Genomic DNA, 21425 nt, shown 5'->3' with positions numbered 1-21425 from the left:
TAAACTTACCTGTTGCAAAGTCCTCCAAGTGCCTCAGTTATTAGGCATTAAGAGCTATAGCTGAATTATATTTCATGGAGCTTGAAAGCATGACAGAGTGTTCCCATGGCCTGTAGGCTCCAGCAGTCTCTTCCAACCAATATTTCTGTGATACTGTGATGCTTTGTCCCAGATTCACAGAGCCCAAGTTTGAGTCAGATCTCCTGAGGCTGCTCAACTCAGTAAGAAGAGCAGAAACCTTGGCTGATATGCACATGAAGCTGTCCCAGATGAGCTGGCAGGAAACTGGGAAAAACTTAACACTCATGGAAGATTTATCAAAACCAGACCTAAATGGAGGAACCCATAAAGGTAACCCACACTTCATGCAAGAAAATGAGCCACCCAAACTGTTAGTTGGTAAGCCCTGCAATCTGAAAATCCTGACTAAAGCTTAGCTCTTTGGCTCCATCACAGACACAGCCCAGCACTCCAGAGAAGGGTGCTGGCCCTCGACACCCTGTCCTAAATCTTTCCCATTCCAGGGATGAGAGCGACTCCACCAAGGCCTGCTTTGATATATGGTTTTCCTCACAGTTTTGCAGTCCCTGCTCTGTTCCCATTAGCATAGTATTGAGTAATGGTCCAGCAAAACAAGCACACCTGCACTGTCAGAGATGGGAAGCTGTGGTAGGGTAGAGCCATTCACTCTACCCAACTAAATAAATCTTGCATCTGAAGACCTAAACTAAATCTGGCTCTCTGGGACCACCCTTAATCTCCAAGGTCTTGATTTTAAGACAAAGCCATTCCTTTGCCTGTTGTACTAGGATTTGATTACGGACTCAAGGTCAACTACCTACAGTGTCAAGATGAGCTAATCAGACTATTGTATGTTCTGCACAATTCCCTTGCCCTTCTCAGAGTACAGTGTATGCATTTACCCAAAAGGAATTATGAGTAATACTGTATATAAGTACACGAGGCTAGATGTGGCACACTGCTTCTCATTCACCCTTTACAGGGTGTTGATTGTATAATTGCTCCACGGATTGTGACTTGTTTTTATAAATATGAAACCCAAACATACTAACAAGTGTGCAGATACGCATGCTTTAGTAATTGGAAAAAAAGGAATGGTAGTTTTCTTGAAGAGAAATTTTATTTTTCTGTCTACCAGCAGAGTACTTAAGTGCTTAGATATGCCACACAGTGGTCTTTTTATAACCTGTGTTTTTTTTCTTTTTAATTTTCTGCATGAGACAGACATTAGTCAAAATAGTAATTTCTATTTGTGTTTTTGAACAGTTTAAAATGAAATTTCTTTGTGACTTTCAGGACCATAATACCTGAGAAGAAGAAAAAGTTGTTTCTCCAAACAGTTCAAAGACATACAAAATTGCAGCATTTTATCTCAGGAAGGTTAGAGTTTGTGTGAATAATCTATACAGTCAATTATATAAACATAATTTCATCCTTACAGATGTAGAAATCCTAGTTGTCTCTAATCTTGGGCAATTGAATGGATCATTTAGCAATCAGTGAAAATTAATGTGTTTATATATGCAAACATCAATTTTCTATCATTGCAAGTTTATGGAGCGTTAGTGAGATGTTTTTCAATAATAAATGTCGCAGTCTGTAGAAAAGAAGCACGTATATCAGTATTACAAGGGAATCACAAGGAAGGGAATATTGAACATGGCTGCACTGCGGCGTTCAGCTAGCAGTGATTATTAACCAAGCAGGCTGGTTCATAAATTCTTCTCCCACTTTGAAGTCTGTGCTAGTGCTGGCAGCTCCATTTGGGATCTGAGTTCCGCTGGGGTAGCCACTGCATGGTCTAAAGATCATCTTCTGGGTATTTCTGCCCAAAAGGATGAACCAGCTGGAATGAGTAAATGTGTGCTATTATCCTATTTTACAGGGAGGAAATTAAGACACCAGAGATTAATTATCGTACCTGTGATCACACTAGAGTCTGTTGTAGAGCTGGGAATTAAACAATAGTTTTGTAAGTCCTACTGCAGTCCTTTAATCACAAAACCTTCCTTCCTCACAAAACCATCCCTCCTTTCGATTTCAGAGTCAGTGCAGTTGAAAGCAGTTTTTTTTTAAAGGGGAGGAAGAAGGTACTGGGAGTTACTGGAGTATGCAGGGAGCAGGATTCATGACTATTTCATGACCACTGTGCCCTAACTGTATTTTAACTTTGCATTTCTACTCCACTGCCAAAGGGGAAAGCAGCATACTTCAGCAATCAGTACTTTAAACAGGGATGAAACATCTTGACATTTCTCTTGTACTCCAGCTTCTAGAATTCCCTTCCTCCTTGAATACTTATGTACAATATCAACATAAAAAACCTGCCCGTATCCATCCAGAGGTCTGTATGTTCCTGTCAGCGATCTGCTAACATATGCAAGTCTTCTTCTCCTGGTCTTACCAACTTATCAACAAAGTCTTTCAATCACAAAATGTAGAGTTGCTTCAATTAATGAGCAACTTAGCTATAAGAAATTTTGTTTGCCAAAGTAATAAAAATCTAAAAAAGATTCTTGATAACTTCTTGCCATAAAGCAGAACTGACAGTTCAACATCGCTCTACCTGCTGCCTTTTGGCTTCAGGTAAGAGACAAAAATCTATCTTGGATAAAGAGGTTTTACCAATTTTTATTAACTTAGGAGGGCAGAATCTTAAAAAATCAAGAGCAACAATGCTAGATTTATCCTCCTGTTGGACCACCTTCTCACAGGTGTAAATTACCATTGTACATTTGTACTGACACACAAGGGAGAAAGAGAGATCCAGTTGATTTTTGATCTTTTGTATCAAAAAAAAGTGCTGAAATACACTTCAGATGAGAAACAGGCTGAAAGAACGGGAGGTGCTCTAACTGTAAGAGTTTGATCTCATTTGCTTATGCAGGAAGTTCTTCATACTTAAAGGTTAAGAGTGGGTGGTGCTTACAGAGCTGTGAATCTCACCTTTTGAATAAGTCTAATTTACACTGGCTAAAAGGTTAAGAAAAATTGATTACTTCCCCCATATAAGGAAAACAAATGCCAAATCTTGATTTTGTGTTCTCAAATAAAAGAAGAGACAGCGTTCTTTCTTTATTTTGATGGAATCTACAATGGAATTCTGTCAAATGCTGACATCTCCACTGATGTCTGTGAATTTGTTCATAAAGCTGAACCAGTCACAGCAGAAGTGGGTTATGGCCAAAGGTTTCAAGAATTCCCAGACTGGATGGTTTCCTACAGAGAACTGATTCCTTCTTGCCTCGCTCATGGGAAATTCCTGTTAATATCGGTACGAGAGCACTTTCTTTAGCAAAATAAGCAGAATTTGGCATGGGATTGGAAAACAACATGGCAAACAGCAACAGGCAAGGCCGCTTAGCAGTGTTTCCTGAGTATATCTGATGTTCGAGAGGCTTTTCTTCCTCTATAAAATCATTGTTCACTCACTTGATAGTATTGCAGCATTTAAGTATTGATGAAAACAAATAATGCTGAACCAGAGCTCGGGGCTTAAAAAACACCCACGTGCTGTAGGTTAATGTGCCAACATGGGCTTTTCACAGTGATAGCTAACATGGCAAAGAGCATCTGAAATCAAATCTAAGCATTTGAGCCTACCTTAACCCTGGTTTCTGTTGAAGGAATAGTATTGTTTGCTCTGAATTGCCAAAATAAGCAATCCCCACACCAGACAAACTATTACCAGTGCAGACTACAGTGTTTGGCCCACAGATGTGAACATCACAAGTAACTGTCCTTGTAACCCTTTGTATTGCACTGCCCCAAAATCAGACATGACATCAGTTAACAATAACAGCAAAAACTGTGAAAAATGTAAGTTCAGAGAACTTGGTAGGTGATCCATAATGACTGACACATCTCAGAGTTTCATGGACACAGCAAGAATAAACCATTGCAGTTATCTATCCTGCTTTTTCCCTAAATCTTCTCTCCACGCATCACTGCTTTGCAGAGTTGGGGCAGGGAGCTAAAAATATGTCCAACCTCATTTGTTTACATCCCACCTGTCATTAAATTGTTCCAAAGGATAATTTACCTCACTATGAGGGATGTGCACCTTTCTTTAAGGATGAATTTGTCCAGCCTTGGTAAATCTTTGCTTGACAGACTGTATTGTCTAATTTCTGTTTCATGTAAAGGTGCTTGTAAACTGGAATGAAGTTACTTCTTAACACTCCGTTTGAGGAACTAAATATATTAAACTCCTTCATGTCACCATGAAGAATGTTTTCAAGACTTCATCATTCATATGGATCTTCTCTGCATCCTTCCCAATTTATATACTCTTCTTGAGTGGTAAAGCTTTAGAGCAGGTTATGTAATTCCAGCAGCAGTCATCCACCTGTCAAAGGATACTGCAGTAAAGGCTCGCTGTACTTCAGATTTCCACTCTTTATAGACAATGATATTACACTAGTTTAGATTACACCGTCACTGCAGGAAATTACAAGCAGCTGTTTTTGTAGGAGAAGGTAGGAGTGTTTTGCGGCAGCACCAATTCCCTGGCTAGACCCAGCTCCTTTAAGTAAGAGCTTAAACTGAGGGGTTCAGTTATCCATGCTGAAAAGCGTACTGCTTGCCTCCATATACCTTACTGAGTGAAGCAGAATGCTTTGTTACCATAAGTGACTCCTTTATTATTCATGAGTTCCCCAACTGTAATTGTTCGATCTTTACGAGGAATGTTTTTATGTTTTTTACAGATAACTGAAAGAAATAATTTAATAACATAATATCAAAAGAGATCGCTGTATTAGAAATGCCTGCCTTGCAAAGAGTCCTCACTTCTAGTAACATTTTCAGATAAGCCAGTTAGCCATTTCGCAAACCCATGTAATTTTGTTATGTTGTAGTTTCTTTGTCCAAATGTCACGCAGAACAAAGCCAAGGAGCTTACAAAAACCTTTTAAACCAACACATTTTTATCACTCAACCATAATCAAAATCACTTTTTTTTTTTTTCTTATCAAGTTAGCACAATGATTTTTTGTAAACATTTTTGATTGGCAGTGCTTATATTATTTACTTTAACTGGGTCTTCTAAAAGCCATTCAGTTTTTATATGCTCAGGACTCTTGTCAGTCTGACAGGTCTGGAGTTCATTTACCACTTTTGCTGTTCTTTTTCCCCGCAGTCCTTTGAAACTTCCTTGTTGTTACAAAACTCATCAGAAGTTAAACATCAGCCAGCTCTTTTAAAATACTTGGTAGGAAGTAAACCAGAACTCCCACTGTGAGTCAAAAATGAAGGCATGAGCCAAGGTGTGGATTCTGTTTCTAACTATAATCACTGAGTTTTGTAACATCTGGTAAACAACTTAGGGGAAGCCTGTTCTGGCTTTGTATCCCATTCTCATACTTGGGCCACAATGTTCTGTTTTAGACCTGAAAATAACCTTCTCTTTTAGAAGGCAGCTGTGGAGTCAGTCTAAGGTGTTTGCTGCCTCTTCATACTATTTAGAGCAAATATAAGTAGAACTGAAAGACTGATTTGAAAAAAAAAAAAAAAGTGGTTTGTTTTGGGTCATTCTGATAGAGCTATGTTATCAGCTAAACTGTTTCTACTAAGCTGAGTAAATTTGTGTCTGCTTGTTCTGTATGCGGGCCTTTCACACAGCAGCAAAGGAGAAACAAGATTTTTTATTAACTAGAAAGAAACAAGAATTGCCAGGAAAACAGAGCAGGGACTATAGCATCAGAATCTTCCCGTATTTTTGAAATGGCCAGATTTCAACTAAATCCTTTTTATTTTCTGTACTTTCTGTTGCATTGACAAGTACCAGGTACCAGCACAAGTACCAGTAAAATTGCACAATAGCACTGATAAATTAACGTCTGCCACAGTAGGAAGGATCATAAATTAGCAAATAAATGAGTTTAACATGATGGTTGCTGAATACATTTGCCTAAATAACTGCTGCACTGGCCATGCCATGTGATTGCATTGCCTGGGAAGCAGCAAATAGGTAGCCAAGAGATACTGGCTGTTGCAGGAATAAAAATAGTTGCAGCCTGTAAGAGGATTCAGGAAAAACACTGAATCATGATACACTTCATCAAGTGAAATCCTCCCCCACCACCCTTAGGTTGATGTCCACAGTTTTGGTTTTAACCATAGAATACAGCCAGTTCTTAAACACCTTGGCCATGATGTGAGAGCAGAAGGCACGGGATGTCTAATTTTTGCTTAAAAAAAAAAAAAAAAAGACCTCTCATTTGGGATACATGGTTTGCATGTTCTTTTCTTTTTTGTTGACGGTCATTATTAAGAAGTATTTTGAGAAAGGAAGAACAGGAAAGGGATCTGGGGGTTTTGGTTGATGGTGAGTTTGAATATGAGTCAGCAGTGTGCCCTGGCAGCCAAAAGGGCCAACCCCGGGGTGCACCCTGAGGTGCATCGGGCACAGCCTCTCCAGCTGGTCCAGGGAAGGGATTGTCCCCCTCTGCTCTGCGCTGGTGTGGCCTCACCTCCAGGGCTGTGTGCAGTTTTGGGCACCACAACATAAGAAAGTCATAAAACTATTAGAGGGTGTCCAAAGGTGAAAAACAAAGCTGGTGAAGGGCCTAGAGGGCAAGACATACAAGGAGAGGCTGATAGCCCTTGGTTTGTTCAGCCCAGAGCAGAGCAGGCTGAGGGGAGGCCTCATGGCGGCCTGCAGCTCCCTCACGAGGGGAGCGGAGGGGCAGGCGCTGAGCTCTGCTCTCTGGGGACAGCGACAGGACCCGAGGGAACGGCATGGAGCTGGGACAGGGGAGGGTCAGGCTGGGTGTTAGGGAAAGGTTCTGCACCCAGAGGGTGGTTGGCACTGGAACGGGCTCCTCAGGGAAATGGTCATGGCACCGAGCCTGCTGGAGTTCAGGAAGTGTTTGGACAAGGCTCTCAGACATAGGGTCTGTTTTTTGGGCAGTCCTGTGTGGAGACAGGAGTTGGACTCAATGATCCTTGTGGGTCCCTTCCAACTCAGGATATTCTGTGGTGCTATAACTCTGTGATCCTCTACATAGCTCTTGCTGCTGAGCAGTGCATGTGACTGGGCCAAGCTGCTCAGTGTGGCAGGGTCACAGCTAATTTTCAAACAGAAATTTAGGGTGGATGTGAAGACCAGCAGTGTGACCTGAAAAACTGAGAATATCTTCCATTCTTAGCTCCTTTAATTCATGCATCTGGGGAGAATGCCTTGTTAGCATGGGGTAAGGTCATTTTAGGAAGAGACCTGGAGGAGGGGAGAGGCTTGGAGAAGAGGCAGCATGGAGCACAACTGGTGCTGGAGTGGGCAAGACACAGCAGCCCTTTAGTCATGGGAAGGGGCATGGGAAAAACATGAATGGGGAAAAACAGTAATGAAGAAAGAGAAACTGGAGAGAACAGAGCTTGAAGGTGAGGGAAGCAAGTAAATCCCTTAGCAGACGTGTGTCAGCAAACCAGGCTGTGGTGTAGGGACCCCTCAGTCTGCCTCGTGGCTGAGGCTCATACAAAACCTGACAGATTTTTTGGGAAATGAAACCTGGTGTCTATTAGGGAAAGGAAGGGAAAGTTGCTACAAAGCATTCTGGCCAAGAAGTTTTTGCTAACTACTCAAAACAAAAACTATAATGCAGTGGAATTGGACTTGTTTGAATAGGCTTAATGCCACATGGCATATTTATAACCCACATTTATAGTAAAAATATCAGCGAAATACTAGATGAAGTCTGTTTAAAACCCGTGGCTTTCTGACCTGGAACATTTTATTTTCTTGTCCTTGGCATGGCTGGGTGAAGGCTCAGCCTTGCCTAGGGTAGACAGCTGTTGTCCTGCTTCACCTGCGTGCAGACAGACAGCACGTGCAGAGGAGCGGAGAGGCACTGATGTGGCTTTTGCCCAAGGCCTCACAAAAAGTCATTGGCAGTGCTAGGAAAGAAGCCAGGTATCCTGACTGGCAGTACCGTTGCGTAGACACTACATCAAGCTGCCTTGTCTGTTGTTTTTTTATAGGACTGCAGAATGCAAAGTCTTTAATCAGAGTTGGGGGGTAGTTTGGTTGGGCCCTGTACAAACCTAGATAAAAGGGGAAGGTATTAATCTCTGCACGAATGCGATTGAGCAAGTACATTTTGTGTTTTTTTGTTCCAATGAGTTGTATAATCCTGCTTCCCAGTCATCCAAATAGGATTTAGCATTGTCAACATGTTTTTCTTAATAGGATGATGCTATGAACTCATGTCTGTGCACGACTGGAAAGCCAGATTATATGCCTCGGGAGACAATATATCCTATTTTAGCTATTAGTGAAATCTATGTTTTTTTTCAGTGGCCAGGCCACAGCCTTGAGGCAACCTTACAGGGTGTCATGCCTCATACAACAGCTATCACAGACTTCTTAGGAGCCAACCATTTAGTGCAATATCTAAGTGCTTTATTTAAAAATAAAAATAATAAAAAAAAAAAATCCCATCTATTTCTTTTCTAGAAGAAAAACTGTTTTTATTAAGACTTACTAAAACCCCATGTCTCTTCTGCAAATACAGAATGGTACAATACTAAACTCAGGGCAATGCATCTCCCCCTCAAAAGAAAACCTGCAGTAAGTGCTTCTTTGCCAGGTTTCAAGCATTATTCTGTCACATTACTAGTGAGATGCACAGCAATTACACCATTTCAGTGGAAGAGGAGCTGCTTATTAGCAAAATAAATAAATAAATAAATAAATAAATTGCAGCTTATTGTGAGCGTAAATTCTAGTACATTGCCACAACAGCAGTGCAAGGAGGCTAATCAAGAACCAGTCATGCATTTTTGTCAGGAATAAGTCAATATTTTTCACAGTAACATCACACAGCCAGAAATAACATTTCACCAGCTCACCCAAAGCCTCTCTAACCCTCCAGAAGTGCCTGTCTGTGGCGTCTCGGCAGCTGCATCCAGAGGGGAAGAAGCAGAGCACATCTCTTCTGGCCTGCCTGTCCGTACTGGCACCTGCCACCGTGTGCTAGAGCTCCACAGGACAAAGACATTTTGACAGAGTTGCATTTTCAACCCAAAGGGGCCATATGCAGCTTGCGGGACCTCGCTGGACCCTACTTTACCTACTTTGTGGGTGAATCTTTAGTTTCAGCTAGTGCTGCTGGGGTTATTGTTTTTTAAACATGATTTTACATAGAAACAGATTTTGTTACACATAACAATTCATAGCCCTTTTCTCTGAACTATGCCTGGGAGAAACACAGTGGGCAAAAAGGGTTGAAAATTTTGGTCATGAATCATTCACTTTTGCACTGCTAAAAGTAAGGTCATGGCAAAAGATGACAAATTGTGAGTATGCTCATGAGGGCATCTGTGGTCTTGAATAACATATCCCCTTCTTATTCCTATATTCTTCTTCCTACTGTTATATATAATAAGTGTATAATAAAAACAATAATAATAATGCTGATTGTAAGTATTCTTACTCATACTCTCACTTTACTTCCCTATTTTCAATGATATTTGAAGATCCAAGGGACTAGGCCTGTTTCGTTCCTTTTCATGTGTGAGGTGCTAGCAGAAGTGTCACCCTACTCTTTTCAGCCTGAGTTTGACGAGTACAGAAAGCATGCTTTCTTGGCAGTACAGTCTGCCGTAGGCTTGAATCTCAGAGACTTAATTGCTTCAGCTTTTCTTCTATTTTGACCTGCATCAGTTCCTGTCTAGGACAGGGGAAAGAGTGGGCAGGAGATGGGAGCAAAATGTCATTGTACTCTCTTATCCTTCCACAGCTCATTACTTACTGCATGAGTTGTATAATGAAGTCCTGGGTTGCATTTATTTCACATACAGGTGTGTGCTTCTGAGCACAGAGGCAGCAAGCACCAACTGTTAGAAGAGTAGTTGTCTTCTTTGCATGCTACCTGCTGTTAAGAGGAGGAAACAGAACAGCAATGGGAAAAAGATGAGTGAAGAGTTACAGTCTGTGACCTGACCACTGATTAAACTGGAAAGGGTTGTTTTTACATTTTTACATGTGCAGACAAGGATCAGCAGAAAAGAGACAAATTGATTCAAGCCCTTGAGAAATATGAGAAGGATCTTGTACATGTTCTTCGTGCCTCATCATCCAACTCCAGAAGTGTTTCTCCAGGCCAGCAGAAGGTATGTGATATTCTGACAGCGTAGGACCTGTCACACAGGTTGTACTGAGTCACCCAAAAGAGACCAAGTTCCTCGGAGTTAGCTGCACTCTGAAGTGCAGGGCAGTGCCTGTAACACAGCAGTAAGTGCAGGCTTGTTCAGTGTGTCTTTTTATAGTCTAGTCAAGCAGAGATAATATTTGACTCTTAGTTTTGCCTGGGAGGAAAGACACCAAAAAACACTTTGTTCCTCTCATTGTCTTAAAACTAGCGAACGTATTTGCCCTGATGGCCCACTGAGCTTTCACCTAAGCTGCAATGGCTTAATCATGTTTTTGGCTAGATACGGCAGCTATCCTCTCATCTAGCTGTTGTTATCCCTACGTGACCTACGCTGTAGACCTACAAAGACATGTACCTGTGTCATGTACATCTACATGACTAAAATGTGCCCCTGCACCGACGGCATGAATGTACACATAGCATTCACAAACCCACATGCGTTCTCTTTGCTCCTTTGACAAATGGGATTCATCTTTATGTTGAATTAGAGTTTTTAACAAAGTATTACGTGTGCCTGGAAAACAAAAATAGAGCAAATTTATTGAAATAATTTGGTGACGTCTGTGACAACATTTTTATCAGGAATATTTCTGTACGCAGTATTTTTAAGAATACTAAATCCCAATGATTTTCACAGAATTGCCACTGAAAGTAATGCAATAACATTATTTTTTAAAGTATCATCTGCATTCTAAAAAGGTGTTTATTAGTAAAAGCAAGACAATAAAGTAATTAATCCTAACTCCTTATATTCTGCCAGATAACAGAGACTGTACAACCTCATGCTAGTGTGAATAGGTCTGTTCTTCACCAAATTCCGCCAGTGGACATCACCACAATAGGCAAAGTCATCCAAAACATTTCATTCTGCCATAGTCTCGAGTGTCTTAGGGGCAAAAATTCCTCAGCAGACTATATTTAGATTGTAAAACTTTCTATTTGTTGAGAATTATAGTGGGTTTACCGCTAGATTACCAATGACGCTGTTTATAAAGTAAGTCATCCAATTCAAACATCTGCATTATTTTGAGTTGTAAAATCTTGCTCCCACTGAGATAAATAGTGAAATGACAAGCCATGATTTCACCTATGGTATTTATGAGAATAACAGTGGTTCTGCTGGAATCTAAACTCGTGAGATGGAGTCATACTGCATTGGCAGAATACCAGCGTGGGCATACAAGGAGAGCAAATAGAAGAAGCCATCCTAGTGCTCCCAAAGAGGAGCTGTAGTATTGCCACAAAGATGCACAATGTCCAAGGGATGAAAATCTCTCTTCTTCTTTGCCTGAGCGTGCTGGCAAGGAAAGTGGAATTTCTGTAATTTCCCAAGACTATCTGTCATTAGCACCCTCAACCTTGCAAAGAGAAGGAAGGAAAAAGAAAAGGGACATGTTAACCAGCTCTAGCACAGTGGAAGGGTGGCTTTACTCCTAACTGCAGCTCCTGAAACTCTGCCAGTCGTTTAGACCACCTGAGACAGTTTGAAGACTGGTTCTTAAACTTCCTCGTGAGTGACCCAGTTTGTAGGAGGCACTGTCTTCAGCAAATTCCTTTTGTGATTTTTCTGTCAGCTATTTTCTTTAACTTACAGGCAAGATGGTCACTGTCGGAAAATGGTCACCGATATTTGACATCTGCTCAGAAAAACTCTTCCAGGACAAAGGGACGGCAGCCCCCCTCTGTGTCTTTTCAGAAGCTCGCTTCAAAAACCCTGTTGCCAGCTTCTACTGCAAAGATGACTGCCCAAAATACTGCTCAGCATGCTTTGTCTCAGACTCCTGTTCATGCCTCTAGCACAGACAGATCATCTGCTTTGCCACTCCAACAGCCTCACATACATTTAAGCAGTCGCAACAGGAGAAAGGCATTTCAAAACTCTTTCAATAAAACATACTCTGGGGACCTCCTTGACAAACATTCAGCTTACTTCACAGAAAAAAAGCTTTTTACCCCTCAAATCTTAAAGACGTCACACCAATCTTTTCTTGTAAAACATAGGTACTATAATCCTCCTCCTTCAAAGAGGAGCTCAACTCCTGGCAAACGATCACTTAAATCAGCCGATGTCAGTAATGAAAAGGAAACAGAGTTACACAGGTACTTACTCATTTTGCTTATGCATCAATGCTAAAAATTAAGTAATTTCACTTTCAAGCAACATTCATTTTAAGCTGAAATAACTGGTTTTTGTTGTGCTTTTAATCTTGCAGTTTTTTAGAAGATGCACATGTGAGACCACACTCAGATAACTTCTCTCAACAGCCAGTTGAGGTTGGTGCACCCAGTTTGTCAAAAAGAAAAAGAATGGGGCTGTTCATATACTGTTCATACACAAAAGTTGTCCTGGTTGTGTGGAAATGAAATGTATAGTGTAATCTTTGGCTTTGGGGAATATACAGTAAGAGCAAAACTAAAAAAATTAAATCACCTTGTGAGACGTCACTAAGATTGCAATTGAGAAATATAGCATGTGTGGCTATATAGGGTCAACAGACTTCTGTGAATAAAATAGGAACAGATTAAGTAACCAATCTCTCTGAGAAATGTGAATCAGCTATTATGCAATGTGAAAAACAGTGTATTCCAACACAAATGCACTCTTCTGAAAGCAGAGCTTTTTCCTGCTTGACTAACATCTCGCTGCACTCTAACTTAATTTCTAGCAGTCGTTTCAGCTTTTGCTTGATTTGCAGCCTTTTCATTCTATCCAAATAATAATTTAGATCATAGAAATGTCCAGGCAAAGTGCTAAGCCCTCAGCCTACAGTCAGCACTGTAGCACGCCATACAAGACTGTATGGAAGTTGCACTCTACTGGTCACCTGGAGTTTTAGGATGAACGGGGGATTAATTTAGTGAATTTTAGTGCTCTTAAAAACAAGTGATGGTTAACTGTAGCATAAGCCATGCATGCTAGAGATGTTGTGTAAAATTCCTTGGCTTGCTCACCCCCTTATGGAGCCGGTGTTGGATTTCTGAACAGCTCAGCCAAGACAACACAAGCCTGATGTGTGTTAGCTCTGTGCTAGCTGGGACTATTCCACACCTTATTCCAACCATCAAAGCTTTCTTTTTACAACATTAAAACAGATGCTCCTAAATGCAAGAGTATTCCCAGTTGATAATCTGCAGGAAAGATAATTTCAGTATCAGTCTGCTTTTGTAAGTCTTCTGTGTCTGCTTCTCTTTTTTGGCACATCCTTTTAAAGAAAAAGGTGTCTTATTTAAATGAGCTCTGCAAATATCTCCCATTTTGTCAAAACTGATTTCATTTAGACTGTTTGCTTGTTTTTCTCTGTTTGTACATGCTTGTTTCCATTTCTGCTAACATGAACCTACCTAGTAATAATATCCTTTCTGTATTCATATGAATGATTGACACTAGACATTAATTTCACATGAGCTGGCCTGTCACTTCAGTATGATGTTGTTGTGATTTTGATATATTACAAAATCAGATCCTTTTCCCCTGGTGCTCTAAATGGAAATATGAAATGTTAATACAAATATAATCGAAAACCTGCTTTTTCCCTTTACTTGTTTGTGGCAGAACCATGAATTATGGATTCCTGATTCTGAAATGTCACTTTTTCCAGGACTGCAACTTGAAGAAAAGTAAGTTAAATATTTTTTTTTGTCTCTTTTAACTGCTTCTAAGTTTTGTATCAAAATATTAAAGTAGGAATCTGATGGAAAACTAAAATCAGGGCACGAGCCAATTACCAGCAGCTGTAAGCAGTGGACAAAAGTGTCTTAGGGGGGCTACAGGATTCAGCTACTTGCTTGGGAAATGTGGGATCAGAAAATTGGAAGTGATTTTCTGAGTCATGCTACCCAGTCACCTCTTATTATAGGCAAAATAAATAATAACAAAATAATGTTAATAATTTATCTTATGATACCTACGCTTCGTCCATTGGAACTATTTTTCTTGAATTGATTATTTAAAAAAGGCAAAGATATTCTTGATTAAAGAAATTTATGGATTAAATTAACTTAAATTAAATTAATGGATTAAAGTAATTAGGAAGCTAACCAATAAAACGTGAAAATCACTCATTTAAAAGAGTATAAACCTGGAGAGTAAAAAAATGCAGACTAGTAAAGAGATTCATCACTTTTGAATATGTTGGCAAAATTCCTTATCTGAGTTAGTATAATTACTTTAAAACTGCCACCTCTTTGGATGGTACAGTAAATCTTATTTGTATTCTGTGTATGTTAAAGAAAGATGCTGACAGCTTATGTATTTGTGTAGAGGAGAAGAGTATCTTCGTTTTCTTCAAGATCTTACAAATGATATTTTGACTAGAAGTTGTTACCACAAGGAGTAAGTGCTTTGCATTTCTTACTTATTATTTTGAGTAGGAAAATTTTGACCAATTAGTCAATCAGAGTAAGAAATTGGTGTTTTTAATGAGATTAAATTGAAACCTGAAGCCAGTTTAGCTTGGTGCACACTTTTGTGACTGCACTTTATCAAAGTCATGATTTAAACCGAACAGCTGAACAGAAAATACTTTCATTCAGTCTCCTATTTCCCAGTAACTTCTAGTAGAAACATGGAAATGTCATGTTTTCTGACCCTGGTCTCAATCTCATTCCCTTACAAAATATCATGGTAGGCATTATTTTTACAACACTTTAATTCCCATTCCCAGTCAATCCTGGGCTGTCAAACCAGGGAGCTACAATGAGTCTTCCTTAGCAAAGTGCATCGCAGCAGAAGATTTTGGAAGTAGAAGTCTTCCTCCCACGTATGAGAGCAGAATAAATGAATGCAATAACTGCTTCCTTTAGGATGCGTGCTCCTAAATTAATGATGCACACATAAATCCTAGAGCCAAATACACCCAGTGCTGCTGACATCCAACTGCAGCATCCTTTTCTGGTTTCAAATTCTGTAGGTGAAATCCTGATGTGCACACACACCAGTATACATTCCCATTCTCTATCACATTTCTAATAGAAAACTATCATGTTTGTAACATTTAGAGAACAGTGACAAACCTTAGGTCCATTTGTAGGCCTGCTCAAAGCTCCAACATTTTGTCCTCTTTTTCTATAACATTGCCTGGCCAGCATTTTAAATGGGAGGCACTTTTCCATTGATAGATAATTTAACCCAAATGTTTACAACTCCAGTCTTTGTCAAGTGCTGTGCTTTGATGCTTAAGAGGTGCTAACCCTCTGATACCAATCAAACCCATTCTGAAACCAATCAAGATGTTTCCCTTTCAATCTAGAGGATTTCAGCTAAAATTTCTGGGGATCTTTTATTTATTTATTTTTATTTTTATTTTTATTTTTTTTAAGCAGTCATTATTATGAATGGCTAGTTTGTTTTCTGAGCAAGCAGTTAAACGTAAGAGTTTTCTTTCTTCCTTCTAGGGGTAGCAGTTTTCAGACTGCCTTCAAGGCCCAAGTTAGACGTGCATATGTCAGGTTTCATTTTGAGTTTTCTGGTTACACCAGGAGGAACAGTGGTAGCCTGGAAAAACACTGACTCAGCATACATTGAAGAGGTTGCTGAGCTTCATGCCTGCCCATAGGTACAAAGATAATATTAAAATAAAATAAAGCCTCGAAAAGCTATTGTGTGTCAGCCCCCAAGTTAACAGGAGAATTGGTATCCTTCATAAAATGTCTTTTCTCTACAGATAGTGAAAATCAAACAAAAGAACCCAGACTTGTACCTGAGCGTGACAGCAGCAGGGGTCGTGTGTGTGCTCCACACTCAGCCCAGCTCAGAGCGCCGTGGGGCACCAGGGTGTCCGTGCTCAGGCTTGTAGGGTGAAAGTACCAATCTGTTGACTTCAAATGGTGATTGCTTAGATGCTGTGCACTCTTCCCTCAGAGGTTACTAAACAAAGGTTACTAAAAATATATGAATAATCATTTGTTATTTTCTTGGGTGATCTTTAATAACAGAGCTTAATTTTATGCAGAATAAAAGCAAATGATCAGTAGTCGCCTTTCATTTTAAATCCAGAGTTCAATCTTTAAATAGATTTTTGTAACAGACTAGAAAAGACACAACTGATAGCCTTAGCTACCCTGCTGCAAGATTATTATGATAGGCACATATTTTAAAATAGCTCTATTTATTTTAAAAAAGCTTATTTACAGATAGAACTGTAAACGCCCTCCCAATTCGAATAAACATTATACAACCAAAACAGCCCTGCTAACACCTCCAGTTCGTTGCAGGTATTTTCATTTTTTATGATTGTCTGAAAACCCAAACATCGGGTTAGATTTAACTGAATTACAATTGCAGAACCTGGAGACCTAATTTCCTTGTCAGTTAGGTTTATTTTTCACAGATTCTAATCACAGTGAGTGCACCTTTTGCTTGCAGCTGATCATACCATCAAGAAAAATATTCTGAGTGCTTTTTTGAAGGCATCTCTCTTGCCCTAGTCCACCTAATTAACAAAACTATGACCATGAAAGTTCAGCCTTTTCAGTGTTTCTCTTAAAAGTTACTGGAAAAGAGGCCCAAGAACAAGGAGACCATGCAAATGACATGTGGAGGTCTAAGAAGTGTTGACTAGAAGCAATTCAAAAGTCAGCTTCGAGTAATGCAGTATCCTGGACAAAGGAACTACAGCTATAAATGAATCTAGGAAGCTGCTTCACCAGTTTCAGCTAGCTAACATGTGGTGGGATGGCAACTGAGAGAAATACAGAGGGGGACTACTGTGTTGCCATGGAGAGCTCCAGTACTCTTATTAAATGCAGAAGAAGAAATTGAAGTTATATATATGAAATACTGTCCCCATCCTGCCAAGCTGCATGCATTTGGAACAACCTAACAAATGTTCAATAAGTTATTTTTTAAATCCATTTACAACTATGTTAGGGGCAGGGGGAGGAGAGGATGGAGCAAAAGTGAAAAGTTGGGATATGTTTTAAGTGATCTGAAAGACAGGCTGAGTGGTATTTTTCATATGAAAGTATAAGGCCTTTGAATAGTTTTGTGGTTTTTTTTTAATCACAGATTTTCCCTTTTATTCTATTTTAAGGGCATTAGAAGATGTATTTCAGATGCATATTAAAAGTAAGAGGCATAACCTTGATGAGGTGAGCAAAAACTGGCTCTTATTAAATACTCTGTCACCTCCAGGAGAAATGTTGTATATCAATGCTGAGCAACAATTTATGGCAGACTGACTGCTACACAATTTAAATACAAGGTGAGGAGAAATTACTTCTACAAATTCAACAAGAAGGGTGTTTTCCATAGGGGAATGGTAAAGAGATTTTTCTGTAAGTTTTTGTGCATTATTCTAATAAGATTTCCGAAAGGCAGATAATGTACTTAGTGTGCAGAATGGCTTTAATTATATAAACCCTGTTTATGAAGAATGTTTCTTGCAGCACTTTTTTTTGCTGTGACTGCTACTTTCTGGAGTAGAACAGCAAGAGAGCCTTGTAGACTGTGACTAGACCCAGTAAGAAAATGTTGTTTTTTAATAGTTTGCTTGTAGGAGCTTGGTCACCAGAGCAGAATAAAACTCCAGCATTCAACATTAAGAATTCCCATGTGGTTCCTGCCAAGAATTATGCATCTTAAAATGCTTATCTGAAAATCTCACATGCTGAGAGGGAAGTTGCCTATGGAGAGACAATAGGAAATGACAGGCACAAATATGCATGCACAGTCCTGTCTCTCAACTCTGCAGGTCTGGCATCCTATTTAGGATGAACAAAAGCACCTCTGCCTGATTTAAGCCTGATCTTAAAGCCCTCTCCTGAGAGCAGGACTTATAACTGCTCTTTGAAAAACCTGAAGGAACACACTGTTTTCCTTTTAAAGTCATTCACAAAGACAATGGTATTACTGGCTGCTATGCCAGAGTGGTTGAAGTGTTCCCATGAAATAGGGGAGGCAGATCCCAACACCTTCCGCAGACTGGGGAGGCCCAAATCCAACACCACACCTCATGAGCAAATGCACCAACTGGGCATTTCACTCTTCAGGTTTTGAAATTTGTTTTTTTTTTTTTTTTTTTCTGTGCGAGGTAATAGGAGCAAACAGGGACACTCTGTGTTAAGGCTGCAGCACTCATTTAAAAGGCACTAGATTTTTCTCCACCCCATGACTGTAAAATGTAAATTCTTCCGTCTTTGCAGTCTCTATATTGAAAAAAAAAAAAAAAAAAAAAAAGACATTCCTAAGAGCCTGGAGCAGAACTCTGAGCTCCACAGAGGGTGCAAGAGTTTAGTCACGTCCTTCCACTTACATTGCCTGCCTCCTTGCCAGAAGGTCCCTCCTCAGCATGCGAGGTTTGGGTTTTGGACCTCTTTCATCCCACGCTTCTCCCATGTCCTGCAGGGTGTGAGGCTGCTAGTTCCAGCCTCGAAAGGGATTTGGTGTTTGAGTCCTTCTCTGGATCTGACTTTAAGGGCCTTGATACAAGAAGGTGTTTCATTTGGTCTGATGATCAAGAGGAACTCATGGTCAGGGGCATGGAGTTTGCCTTCTAAAGCTCGCATTGCTGCAGCAGATTCAGGTGGGAGCGTTTCTGAGAAATCGATGCAGTGCAGCACTTAAATGTGTTACCCTTGCTTATTTGTTTCTGTGAATTTGCAGCACTGCCTTTTAGCATTGTACTTTCTTCAGCAATAGGCATGTGGGAGTTACGCATATGCTTTGCACGATAAATAAATAGCAATCAAAGAGATTATAAAATAATTAGAACTCAGAAGGTTATTTTGTTTTTCAAAGTGCCGTGATTAGGAGATAAACAGTGTTTTGGTATCTGTTTAGATGCTGGTCTGACTGACAGTCAGTAGGTAGCAAAAGTGTTTGAGGAACATTCTAAGCTGAAATTTAGTGAATTTTAGGGCTGTTTTGTGGGGGGAAAAATCAGCATCAGCACCTCAGTTTGAGAAGATACATAATCTCCATCTGCCTAGGGGATGCAGAGCTTATTTCTAAGGCCAGTGCCTGCAAGACTCTGATTGCCTTACAGAGAGAGCTGAGAAGCCTTTAATAGGCAATTGAAGGTACTCGATTCCTTCCGCAAGGATGAGTTTGCAAACAGTAGTGGATTTTAACTACGTCCCATTGCAGTGTGTGATATCTTGTGTTGCTCTGCATTTGGGCAGAGTTTAAACCTGATATTTTCTTCTCAGAAAATAGTGGCTGAAGACTTTGAAGAAACTCAGAAAAGAGGAATAAAACTAACTGGCATAAAACAGGCTTAAATGACTTTTTTTTAAAACACAAATTAACATGTTTAGTCACATAATGATGAAAGGAAAAAGACCCAAACTGCCGCTATCTGTGAGAAGGATGTAGCATGCACAGAAGGAAGAAAGGTTCTTCGGAAAGGCTAAATGAGACGTGTATGGACAACTAACACCAGGAGAAGCTCGTGGGCACAGTTCCCACAAGGAAAGTAATGGAAGCTAAATTGCTTTGAGACTTTTACAAGTGGATTGGCCAGTGGATGGAGAGGAATTACAAAGTGGGGGGACTTTCTGTCCTACAAAAATACATTGTTCTCTTGTCGCTTGTTGTCTTCAAACCAAACCCTTTTTTCATTCACTATCTACGTTTTCTGGACCAGGCAGACAAAATAGGACGACAGAAACATTTGTCAAGGCCTTTGCAGTGCTTTTTTCGCCCATGCTGGATGTCTGCCAACTTGTTATTTGGGTACTTGCTTCCCTGGGCTCTGCTCTGCTGTGTACTTGCTGTCTAAAACCAACACTCCTCTGCATGTTCCTGCTGCCACTTACTCTAGCCTAGTGTCGGAGACCGTTCCCTAAAACAACCTCCACTCCAGCCTGCTGCTAGTTCATGCATCACGAGGCTGCTTAAACCCCTCTGGCTGTATTGCCTGACTCCGTGCCTCTTCCATTTGCTTTGTGCTTGGCCATGCACCAGCCAAGCCATCCCCACCGCTTACAGGCTGTTGTACCTGTGGCTTCTTCTCCAGAAAAAGAGAGTAGCGCCACCTGTCCTTCAGGAAGAAGGTCACACGCTGAAGAGGTTGTTACATGGGGACTGAGGAGAAAGACGCGACCAATGGCCTAATTCTGTTAGAAAAGACAGACAGTAGCTGCATGGTGAGGAAGGACAGAGTGAAGAAAGAGTAGAGGAAAGACATAAAGGGAGGTAAGGGCAGTGCCTGAAAGACAAGAGCCTTTTTTAAATGCTGTTTAGCATTTCCCCTTCGCCACTGCTATTCTCTAGGTACCTACATGGTACAGTTATTGGTGTGAAGTGGGGGCACAGAGGGCAGCTCTTTCACTGGACCCAGCCCAAGACAACTTTCAACCTGGTTCATCAAGGCATGTCTAAGGAGCAATTTTCTTTCCTTTAGGACATGCTGTTTCAAACTGCGTGCCCAGGAGAAAGCATGCACCGCTCCTCCCATCCAAGACTCATTTCTGCTGTTCATGCTGTTTTACCACCTCTGCATTCTGTGGTCTGCTTGGGTGGTTTGCAGCTTCCCAGGTTCAAACTTACTCCTTTATGGCTCAGAACTACATTTTCTTCTACAATACTTACTACGAAACTGGAGAGTTTCTCTAACATTTTTACAGAAGGGAAAGGTTCCCCTATTTTCTAATTAATTACTAATGAAGTGACGTCTACTCAGGAAAGCTTATGAGATTTTTACCTAGCCACTGCGTCAAAACCAACATTAGGCAGTTTTATACCTACCTGTACGAGTGCGAGGACGACATCCAACTGCAGTGCAGGGGTCTCAAAATCTGATCCATACTCAGTTACAATTCAAGAAGCCATCAATTCCGTGACAAATATTTTCTTAAAAAGAAAAGAATACTGATTCTTGCTGGGAGGTACAGGTAAAAGAGCTGTTCTTAGAATCCAGGAGACTAGAAAAAATGTCACTCCTGGGTTTGAAATAGCCACTGAAATGGGTCTGTAAGTGCATCATTTCAGGGAACTGATGGGAAACTAACACAGCACCTGCAGGGGGTGGGGGCTCTGGTGCCAGCCTGTCTTCCACCAAGCAAAACTGTTCCAAGTAACTTATTTCCTGGAATTTTATCATATAAATCCAAAAGCTCCCGAAGAAGTAACAGCTGATACTTTGCTTTTAGGAGGATCATAAAATGTTCAGTCCCCCCAGAAACACAATGTGAAGACATCAGGTTTACCTCAGGAGAGGAGGTGGAAGACAGCTGTTCAATGGCATCCAGCAGCATTACCAAACATTTTAAGACAGGAACACAACAAGACATAGGCAGCTGAATGCCACA

General features: G+C 40.4%; 2 protein-coding genes across 4 annotated transcripts in view; one reads left to right on the top strand and one right to left on the bottom strand.

Moving 5' to 3' along the window:
* Positions 1-187, bottom strand: part of KCNK2 (potassium two pore domain channel subfamily K member 2) — a 157748-nt gene extending 157561 nt beyond the window's left edge. For 2 of the 3 annotated variants that reach the window (XM_066993656.1, XM_048057552.2), the window contains exon 1: positions 10-187. The gene's annotated coding sequence lies outside the window, so the exon portion shown is untranslated. The remainder of the gene's footprint in view (positions 1-9) is intronic. The other variant, XM_066993660.1, reaches the window with a different exon arrangement.
* The window catches only part of LOC106031626 (spermatogenesis-associated protein 7 homolog), a 44041-nt gene that overhangs the window by 11466 nt on the left and 11150 nt on the right, over positions 1-21425 (top strand). The window contains exons 5-10 of the mRNA XM_066995538.1: positions 10013-10134; positions 11770-12275; positions 12389-12449; positions 13729-13793; positions 14437-14508; positions 17207-17264. Of these exons, the coding sequence (XP_066851639.1) occupies positions 10013-10134; positions 11770-12275; positions 12389-12449; positions 13729-13793; positions 14437-14508; positions 17207-17264 (884 nt within the window). The remainder of the gene's footprint in view (positions 1-10012; positions 10135-11769; positions 12276-12388; positions 12450-13728; positions 13794-14436; positions 14509-17206; positions 17265-21425) is intronic.

Source organism: Anser cygnoides, chromosome 3 (assembly GCF_040182565.1).
Source record: "Anser cygnoides isolate HZ-2024a breed goose chromosome 3, Taihu_goose_T2T_genome, whole genome shotgun sequence".
NCBI classification, from domain to species: Eukaryota; Metazoa; Chordata; class Aves; order Anseriformes; family Anatidae; genus Anser; species Anser cygnoides.
This window is presented reverse-complemented; position numbering and strand designations above follow the sequence as displayed.